Source organism: Cupressus sempervirens, chromosome 9 (assembly GCF_028749045.1).
Source record: "Cupressus sempervirens isolate cs-2001-9-10 chromosome 9, ASM2874904v1, whole genome shotgun sequence".
In the NCBI taxonomy this organism is placed as follows: Eukaryota; Viridiplantae; Streptophyta; class Pinopsida; order Cupressales; family Cupressaceae; genus Cupressus; species Cupressus sempervirens.
This window is the reverse complement of record NC_143126.1, coordinates 666,741,391-666,752,443: the sequence shown is the minus strand read 5'-3', so window position 1 is coordinate 666,752,443 and position 11,053 is coordinate 666,741,391. Positions and strand designations below refer to the sequence as shown.

Below are 11,053 nucleotides of genomic sequence, written 5' to 3'. Positions count from 1 at the left end.
TCTATTTTTTTTTAATGTTTCATTGAATTATTAGATCGGATGTTTGATTATGGTACTGCATAAGTTGAATATTTGGGTTTGCTTAATAATGGTTTATGCCGTTAAAACTATAGTTCTTTATTAAAGATAGTTTCACAACTTATCATTGTGCTCTAGTCTATTGCGTGCTTGTCTTATTGAATTCATTGTGATTGGCTTTTATGGATCTATTGATGTAAAATGATTTGAAGCCTTGCTCTTGTATAGCATGTATATTATTTGATCGTTGCCTAATAATGAGTCAAACTTTCATTGAACTCTTTTTATTATGTAAAGATTAGATTAAAATATTTTTTAAACCGCAACTATAAGCTTATTGCCATCTTCGATTGTTGAAAATTCATATCAAGTTAAAATAAATACTAACATTTCTTTGTAATATAACTTAGATGGATTCATCAGGATGTAAACCTAATCAGAAGATGGTCCATATGGAAATTGAAATATAAAAATAAAAATTAGATCACTAAAGTTTTGGCCCTAATTTTGATCTGCATGATCTTTGGGCCTGCAAATTAGTGAAATGATTACCATTCTTGTAATGCTTTATATTTGGATCAAATTGAGATAGATTACCCTACCTTGGTGGGGGTTTCATTTTGTCCTTTGATAGTTAAGAGAAGCCTAGTACAAACACGATTGGGGATGCTGATCTAGTATTTTTAATTGGGGATATGGATTTTCTGATTTATGATATATTTTTAATGTTCTTTAATGAGTAATAGGTCAAAGTCAGAGTTAATTTTTATTTTTTATAATTAATTAATTTTTTATTTTTTTAAAAGTTTCAATAGATTTGAATTCAAGATCTTTCAAATAAAAGATTCACAATTTATTACTGTATTTTAACCTCTTATTTAGATTTTTGTATTTGTGTTGGTCTGCAATTGCAATGACAACACATCCATTTGAAGCACCTTCCATTTTTGTTGGCCTTTAATTACTATGACAATGCATAGAGTGTCCATTCCTGCAATAGGGGAATATATCTCATCATACTCTCGACTATACTATTGTTTCTACCCTATGACCACCAATCGTGCCTTATGCCTATCTATTTTTCCTTCAGCATTGCACTTTTTGATATAGACCCATTTGACTCCAATAACTTCCTTCTTGGGAGATAAATCAGTTAGCTCCCATGTGTCATTTCTCTCTATTGCATCTATTTCCTTATACATGGCCTTACACCATTTCTTTTCCTTCAGTGCTTCCTCAAAATAAATTGGATCATTATGAAAAAATAATCCAAAGTTTACTCTTGCATAAAAGTGTTTGTCATACATTTCATCTTGGTATATGTCCCTCAAACTCTTGGTATTTCTTGGCAATAGGGAGGCGAGAGTGGGATCTAAATTTTCACTACTGTTGCTATAGTTCTGCACATGTTGTACACCAATTTGTGGATGAGCTAAATCTCTAACTATCATTATCTACTTGCATTTCTAACGAGCAAGGTTGAAAGATATTCTACGGCCTATTGGAGAAACAAGTGATTATCATTACCCATGTCCTTCTAATTTCAATACAGAGTTAGGTTATCAAGCGCAGAGGCAGACCCATTTTCTACAACCAGAGCAAAGTTTAAGTTTTGATAATAATAACAATAATCCTCTTATCAAAGACCATCTTTCTCCTTTTCATCATCAGCATCCAGCTACTGGAAAACCATTGTTTGGTTCAGATAATGTTAACATGAATCGAAATCCTTATAGGCCGCAACCTGTACAGTTTACTCATGTCCCATTTTCATGTTCAGGCTTATCAATGCCTAACGAAGGCTTGTATAGTCAAGGTGGTACTTCTGTTCCATGTAACAGATAGGAAGAATTGTATTTGCAAGACCTCACAAGGCACATTGAAAGTAGAACCATGACTTATTCAGATTTTCCAGTTCAGTCTCTTAGTCTGACAAAGCCGAGTACAAGAAGCATCCATCGATAAACTTGAATAAGAAGACATGATAAGATTGAACTGGAAAATCTGAAGAAGTAATGGTTCTACTTTCAATGTGCCTTGTGAGGCCTTGCAAATACAATTCTCCCCGTCTGTCATATTGAACAAAAGTACCACCTTTACTATACAAGCTTTCGTTAGGCATTGATAAGCCTGTAAAAGAAGATGGGACATGAGTAAACTGTACAGGTTGCTGACTATAAGGATTTCGATTCATGTTAACATTATCTGAGCCAAACAATGGTGTTCCAGTAGCTGGAGCTGATGATGAAAAGGAGAAAGATGGTCTTTGATAAGAGGATTATTGTTATTATTATCAAAACTTAAACTTTGCTCTGGTTGTAGAAAATGGGTCCCCCTCTGCTCTTGATAACCTAACTCTATATTGAAATTAGAAGGACGTGGGTAATGATAATCACTTATTTCTCCAGTAGGCTGTACAATATCTTCCAACCTTGCTCTTTTTGGCTGAGAAACTTGTAACTCATGAAGATCATCTCTTCCTAGTTTTTCCCTCATCAATGGTGGCTCACCTCTTGCCTCGTTCGATCTCTGCTCTTGTTAAAAAAAAAAACCCTTTATCACAATACATACATGTATACCGTAGTTGCAAATGGTTTGAAGAGGGTTTGATGAAGCCTTCAAATTTTGTATTTGTTCAGTGACATTTAGGACAGTCTGGATTATGAGTAGAATCTTTCAAAGCTTGTCGGAGTTCATCATATCTGGGCATCTCTTTCACAGGTCGTGTAGACCATAAGCTTGAAACCTGGATTGTAAGTAGAAATCGTCATTGAATAGCTCGCATGAAGAAAGATGTTGCAGAATGATCAGCAGAGGAAATGCGACAATAATGGCCATAGAATACAGAGACTGATGGTGGAACTGTTACATATTAACTCTCTTTCCTCATTTATAAACCAAATAATCAATAGAAGGATTAGGCATCCCCATTACCATTGCAAAGGCTCAGATTAATTAGCATGACAAAACAATCTCTGTGTGTGTCAACCAATGCACTGTCTATATCTAAAGGAAAAGCTAATCAAGTCAGGAGTAAGAACCATATGTGAAGAAAAAGGAGCAAGCTCAAATGAATAGACAGACCAATGCATTCTCTAATTTCTGTAGCAGTATTGAACCTGATTCAATTGAAGGGAGACATACATCCCCTTCAATCTTTGTAATATCCTAATTGTTATCATAACTATAATATTATGAAAAACTATGGTCGACGAATTGATAAGGGATATAAACCCTAAGAAAGGAGAAATTAGTTATGAATACCGAAAAAGATCGTTGATAGCAAAAAGAGTTAAATATGTCAAAGAAAGACACAATCGTGATTATTTTTTCACGGCCCTAAGGGTAGAGGAGGACATGTTTTTTGGGGTGCAGTTTGTAACAAAGGATCGTAATTAGTTCCATTTTTTATAGTTGACTTGCAAATGCGGATATATTAATTTTATGGTTTTTTTCTTATGTGTTCATAATAAAGATAGGTTTATCTTCATCAGATCTTGTGGTCTGAAGATGTACTTCTTGGGTTGGAATGAATCATGTAATTATCATGTAATTATTCTTTTTATGTTTTGAATGCAATCCTGTATCATCATAATGGTTTACAAACTTCAATACTCTTTTCTTTCATCCTCCTCTATAACATGAAGGTTGAACATACAAGTCTTGCTTCCTTTCTACTTTCACTATTTTTTAAGCTAGCAAAATTTTGTAATCACATATCTTCTTATGTTTATGGATATATGTTGAAAAGATTTTTTGTTTTTAGGGTTAAAGACATACTTTTCTATTTGATTCACTTCAAATCTTTTTATGAAGGAGCTATACCTCTCAATTTAGAGGAGAGTTATCAGTCAATGATAATTTGTTCCATTGTTACTCCATTTTTTTCTCCATTGGAACATTTTTGAGTCATATTTTATATTTCTTTTCGAAAGAAAAATCTGTTTCCCAACAATTTTTTGGCAACTCTATTGTATTTTGTTTATGTGTGCAAGAAACTGGTGACTCTATGTAATGACCATGCTGAATAGAAAAGTCACGAGCAAGATGAGACCTGACCCTACCATCTTGGAGATCATCTACATGAATGACAAAGTGTTGCAAGGTTTCTAGAAGCATTACAAAAAGGTATTTTGTGTGCTATGAAAACAAACGTTAGCTTTGAAGACGACCACACTTTGTGGAGAAGTTTTGTCTCAAGTTTCACAAGTTAAATTACCTCAGAGAAGACAAAATAAAAATGCAACAAGTTGACGAAGAACTAGAGGTTGGTGATGAAGTGGCTTTAGTCATTCTAATTTATTCCCTCTCATATAACTACCTTGTTATTAGGGCGAAGGAAGTTCAACAAGAAACCTCAAAGCCTCATGAAGAGAAAGCATGAGTGAGTCAACTAATAAAGGTGTCATAATTCTTATAAGTCCAAGAAAAATTATAAGTTTATTCTACTTTGTCAATTGACTTGGACAGTTTCAATTTCAAGGTTTAAAAGGCCATTCTACAGTAAAAGTGTAGAAGACAAAGATTCTCAAACTTGTACACAACCTAAATATGAGATTTTTTTCTTCCCATCCGAAGTTAATGATTCTTTATGCCTAAAAGAATGTGATGGTCCTATTATAGAATCCTTCAATTTTCAAGATGGTTTCATTTCATGTTGTCTTAATAAAGCTTTTGATTAGGGAAAAGCAAAATTATGCTCTAGGGAAGAGCCCCTTATTTCTTAAAATTGGCTTGGAGAAGAAAATTTGGGATGAAGCAAAGAGATAGATAATGGTGAATCATCAAAAGTACTATAGCCTCAAACATCGTCAGGTAGCCAGAAAAATACTTTTCCTTGCATAAGTCAGATTACAAAGGAGCTCTTTTTTCTCTATCAACAAAGGATGGTGTAGTTTGATTAAGGTGAGACATCAAGAAGGAAGTGTTAGGATTAACCTCAGACATAAATAATAGTTACATGCAAATATAACCTAATAGCAAAAAATAATAGATCACGCATAAGAGAACACAAGATACATCCATTGTTAAAGACTAGTCCATTGTTAAAGTAGTAAGGTCCTTTACCTCTTCAATTGTCATCACAATATTATCATATTTTGGGGGAAGATGTTTCAATATTTTTTCCATTATTCTCTACTCCTCATAATCTTCTTCATTTAATTTTAGTTGGTTTATCAAACAAAAGATCCTTGAGCAAAAGTATATAATAGAATCATTATCCTTCATTTGAAGGTATTCAAATTCTCTTTGAATCATTTGTGGCTTCACTACATGGACTTTATTAGTCCCTTTGAATTTTGTCCCAAGAATTTTCTATTTTCTTTTGAATAGTTAGCTATTGTTATGTTGGGAAAAATTGCCTCTATCATGGCTACCTCAATCAAGCTTAAAGCTTTGGTATCATTTCTCCTTGATTCCTTTAGCTAAGTCTTTTGATTGTTTGTTAGGGAAGCATACTATGTTGCGTCAGTTACATCATTGAACCCATTTACATCATTGAATTAATTTGTAACCATAATGGTTATCATCTTCTTTGCTCAAGTGTCATAATTTTATGAATTAAAGAATGGTGATTAAAGCCAAAACCATATCTCCTATACAATAAACTTAAATACATAGAAAAATGAATGCCCAAACTCACAAGGATGCGGGGCCTAATAGCTCTAAAACCATGTTAAAGAACTAAAAAAATAACTAGGATAACAAGCATGTTAACTCCAGGCAAGTAGGAACTCACTCAGTCAATACCTAATTCACTCAAAACCATAAATCAAGAGTAAGCTAAGTAATGTCAATACTTGATAAGGTAGATTGTTAACCCATGCTAAAAACAAAAACTATTTTACAGAACCAATGCCAGAAAAGGAATAGAAATGTTGCTCTATTATGCCGAGTAATTTAAAGACATTGTAGAATAATAGAAGGAGACAACACAAATACAGTAGACTAGAAATATGCAAGATTGATTGTTTGCTTGCTATTAAATGGAAACAATCTATTACATATCCAGAGCATAAAACTACAAAATAGACAAGAAAAAAGAAACAAAAGAAGAAAAACTAACTACAAATGATGTAAATAAAATCAACTTCCAACAAGTATAATTGGATACAAATATATCCGGCTTCTTCAACAAGTTAAACAACCATTAATGCTGCTCCAACATTCTGTCTCTTTTGTCTTCCCATCGTCCACAAAAGTTTCTCCCTCATTTTCCAAATTTGAACTCACATCCTACATTAAGTGTCTTTTGACTATTGGAGTTGCAAGATAAGGGATGCGAGGTGGGTAGGCGAGCTCATGTGAAGCTCACAAGACAAAAGGAATTCATTAAATGTTCCAACATATTAGTGTCAAACCCTGATGTACATTTTTTGGTAAAAATTATTTAATTTAATTTATAGACTAAAGTTACTTCTAGTGGAATGGATGTTGGTATTTTTCGTATGTTTGATGCATATATTACCAATGGTATCTTTGTGGTTATTATTCTATGATAAATCTTAGCTTGTGTTGGGTCCATTTAAAACTTTACCCCTACAAGGTCACTATAAAGAAAAAAAATAGATTATTTAGTTCAGAAGTTCAATGGTAACTTAAGACATTTCAAAAAAATTGGTGAATTAACTTATAGAGTGAACTCACAAAATCACTCAAATAGTTGTAAAAAACTATACATTTAGTTCAATGCTCTTGTATCATGTCAAGGAATTGAAATTTTTTATTGATTGGACTATCAATCAGTCACTGATTTTAGATCGAAAAGGGATGATGAGTCATCTAGCCTTTAAGATTCTATTTGGTTCTTGACTATTTTTTCATTCCAACTTAAGTTAGGCTAACCATCTAAAGATTCATCAATGCTAATATCCAAAAACGTATTATCTATTTAATCTATTCTTCTTCATTTTTTTAATATTTGGATGTTTTTTCTTTAGATTAGGCTATATTAGCTCAATCAGGTCACAATGTTAATCAGATTTGATGATGTATCTGGGTGTGACATTGTATGCATCATTATGCTTTGTTCCGACTCTCTAAGTGCTAGACTTCTTTCAATGATATCCCAAAATGATACTCATTTGTTCTTTTTTGACACAATTTTTTATTCTTTATTTTTCAAGAGACTGTTTACTTTTTCAAAGATTTATATTAATTTTTATGTTCCTTTCAAAAGGTTTCAATGTTAATTCTCTTTAAAAATTTACTAGCATTCTCCAAATTTGCAACATATTGTTCTAAATATTGGGACTGATTTTAGTGTATCATTTCATTTTATTAACAGAGATCTTGTCTCCACAAAATAAATAAGAAGCAAGCAATAAAACTTATTGGTAGTAAACATTACATTACATGGACTTTAACGAATTTTCCCTTTAATTTTTTTATATTATTCATTTATGAAAGTGTATAAGGAAATCCTAGAAAAGAACATTTTCTAAATTTTAAATACACCAACTATTGGGAAACTTTTTAGGTATATACAACATCATACCATGTCATAAAAAATTGCTTGTGTTCTTGTTCAAGTCTGTGAATAGCCAAGTGGTCTAAGTAAAAATTATCATCAACAAAATTTGAAAATACCAGTCATAAGATCTTCCAAATAAAATTAAAAGTAAAGGCTATTTTTAGTTCAAGACACCAATTTGGCATATAGGTTTCACTTTGTTTGTTAAAACCCTACATTAAATCAAACCAAATCATGGAAATCCTCCTAAAATTCCTCAAGTAATCTCTTATCCACCTTGATCCATAGTACATTATTTTGAAAAAATCAAAATAAAATATCAATTTTATTGAGAGAAAGGTATACATTAATGCCAGCAATGAGAAAGAATTGCAACATTTTTAGAAATTGAATAGTATTATCCATCTAAGGATATAGATAATAAAGAGATGAAAAAATTAATGATGAACAAAATAGAATGTCATAACATTTTTTTAGAGATTACATAAGCTCAAATTATGGTTGGTAATTGTTTTTCTCAAGTGATTTAATGATTGTATTCCTTCACTTACTAAAAGAAAACAAGATTTATATGAAGATGAGGAAGGAAAAGACAGGGAAAAAGCTAGACTGGTGGTCGACCCTGCAAAGGACAACATCAACAATGGTCACAACTAGGAGGATCAAAGGGCGCACTAGCAAGAGGCCGAGGAGAACCAGATGGCTCAAGTCATGCAAGAGCTGGAGAGAAAGAACAAGGACTAATCCACTGCTTGTTCTTTTGTTTCTATCTGTGCCTTTTTTTGGCTTTTTGTTTGGGCTTTTTCCTTTGTTGGTTCTTTTTGTTTCTACTCTTGGTCTTTTCTATGTTCTTTGTTTTATGGTTAGGCCTTGTGCTTATTTACAACCTCTGAACTTGAACTCTTTTGGCTAGACTTTTCACACTTATTTTCAGCCTTGTTAATGTTTTAACTCCTGGGTTTTAGGTCCCTATAAAACCTGTTAATCTAATAAAAAACAAGATTTATATTCTGGACACCTTGGGAAAATGTTCCTCATTAATGTCTCTACAAGCTTTAAGGAAATATGGTTTATAATAAAACCATGGTTTTATAAGAGAACCCAAAAGAAAGTACATGTTAATGAAGCATAAGTTAAAACTAAATTGTCCCATAGTATTATAAAATCATATGAAACCATAGACATAAAATTCTAAACTTGTAATTATAGCATCTAACTTGTGAAGAAACTTAGAATAAATGCTAGGTTAGAAGAAACAAAAAAAATGTGTTTATTTAGAACATGGTATCCTTAGTTTTTCCTCAAAAAAATTTTACAAAATAGTGTATTTTATTTAATTTAAATTTATTTTAGTTTACTTTAAATTATATTTTCTCCAAAATAAGTTCTTTGTGTTGTCCAACATTTTCACACATGTAAATTTCTTAAAATTGTTTTGAGAAAATTTATTAAAAGATAAAATTGTTAAAGCACATTTTTTTAGCTATATTGAATATTCTTAATGTCTACTATTTTATTGAAAAATATTTTTCATATTTCTAATGTTATACAAAAACTTTTAATTGAACATGTTTTTTCTTTTTTCTTTTTTTTCAAATATCTAGAGGCAATATACCTATCAAACAAGGGTGTAGAAATTTGAATATTAAGGACACCATTTAAAAATTCTCCAAGTAAACCATTACACTACAAGATAAGCCATAGTAAAATGATTATTTTTTATTATTATAATAAATATTATTAAATTATCTAATTTGAGAAACAAATAATAAATTATTATATACATAAATCGATCAAAATGAAAATCAAAGCTAACTCAAAAATAAAAGTTGTATAAAATAGAAAAAAATAAAATCAAAATTTATGACTTGTTTGTAACCCACTTGTAACATACATCATCTTTAAATATTTATCATAAAAATTTCCTAGAATAAATATACTAATTTCATTGACATAGATTAATCTTGCCAAAAATTAACGTCTATCACTTCTCTTTAAATAATATTAATATGATTAAAGTTTATGAGCTATAACAATAATAAAAATACAATGACCTATAATGTATACATCTAAACTAAAAATTCCTTCAATGGAGTGATCAAGGTAGAAATTCAATTGGCATAGATTTACCTTATCATAAATTATTATCCTTTTTTTTTTTCAATATATAGTATATACTAAATAAAACTTCCTCTAACTAAAGCCTATCTCTTTGGAAATGAAAACTAAGACTGCCTATAACCAAAAGGTGGAAATTTAGCGCATAAATTAATATTTAGTTGGCATACATTAATCTTAGCAAAAATCATTACCTATTTCAATGTCTAACTTATAATAAAATAAAACTTCGTCTAACCAAAGGTTATCAGTTTTGAATAATAAAAGGTAGGGGCCCACCTATCACAAAAGTGTAGAAAACTTCCTTGACCAAGGTTAATTAACATCTTTAAAAAATGAAAAGTAGGAGCCGACCTATACCACAATAACCTAAGATTACACATATTTATAGGAGTGAACGCGAGGAGACACAACCAATTCATATATCATTTCTTGCATATTGTTTTACTTTATAGAGCTCTACTTCAGTTGATTACCGCTACTAATAAGCAATGGCATCCAATGTACCACCAAAGAAGCAGGGGCCGAGGCAAAAACCCAAAAGCACACAAACAAATAATAATGAGATGGAAAAAAGGCTTGCCGATACTGTGAAGATTAAAATGCCAACACCAATCCCACCGAATTTTCCATCGTCTGAAAGGCGGAAGAACAATGAGATCCACAATCGTTCAATGGAACTACAAGTAAAAACAAAGGCTAGTAAAGTGAGGAAGAAGACAGTGAGAGAGTCGTACAAGTTTTATATCTTCAAGGTGCTGAAACAAGTCCATGCCGATGTGGGGATTTCAAGCAAGGCAATGCTCATCATGGACAACTTGATTAATGACGTGTTTGATAGACTGAGCAGTGAAGCATGCAAACTGGCCAAGTACGCCAAGAAGAATACGGTCACTTCAAGGGAGGTTCAAGCTGCTGCAAGGCTTATGATTCCTGGTGAACTTTGTAGGCATGCCGTGTCTGAGGGTAACAAATCTGTTGCCAAATTCATAGGATAGTCTATTTTTTTTTTAATGTTTCATTGAATTATTAGATCGGATGTTTGATTATGGTACTGCATAAGTTGAATATTTGGGTTTGTTTAATAATGGTTTATGCCGTTAAAACTACAGTTCTTTATTAAAGATAGTTTCACGACCTATCATTGTGCTCTAGTCTATTGCGTGCATGCACGTATATTATTTGATCGTTGCCTAATAATGAGTCAAACTTTCGTTGAACTCTTTTTATTATGTAAAGATTAGATTAAAATATTTTTAAAACGGCAACTATAAGCTTATAGCCATCTTCGATTGTTGAAAATTCATATCAAGTTAAAATAAATACTAACATTTCTTTGTAATATAACTTAGATGGATTCATCAGGATGTAAACCTAATCAGAAGATGGTCCATATGGAAATTGAAATATAAAAATAAAAATTAGATCACTAAAGTTTTGGCC

The 11,053-nt window shown here is 31.6% G+C and overlaps 1 protein-coding gene across 1 annotated transcript; it reads left to right on the top strand.

Moving 5' to 3' along the window:
- The first annotated feature begins 10,101 nt into the window (after nucleotides 1-10,101).
- Nucleotides 10,102-10,608, top strand: LOC149540509 (uncharacterized). The gene has a single exon (XM_089802694.1). It carries the CDS (start codon nucleotides 10,102-10,104, stop codon nucleotides 10,606-10,608), a length of 507 nt encoding a protein of 168 aa, XP_089658820.1.
- The last annotated feature ends 445 nt before the right edge of the window (nucleotides 10,609-11,053 follow it).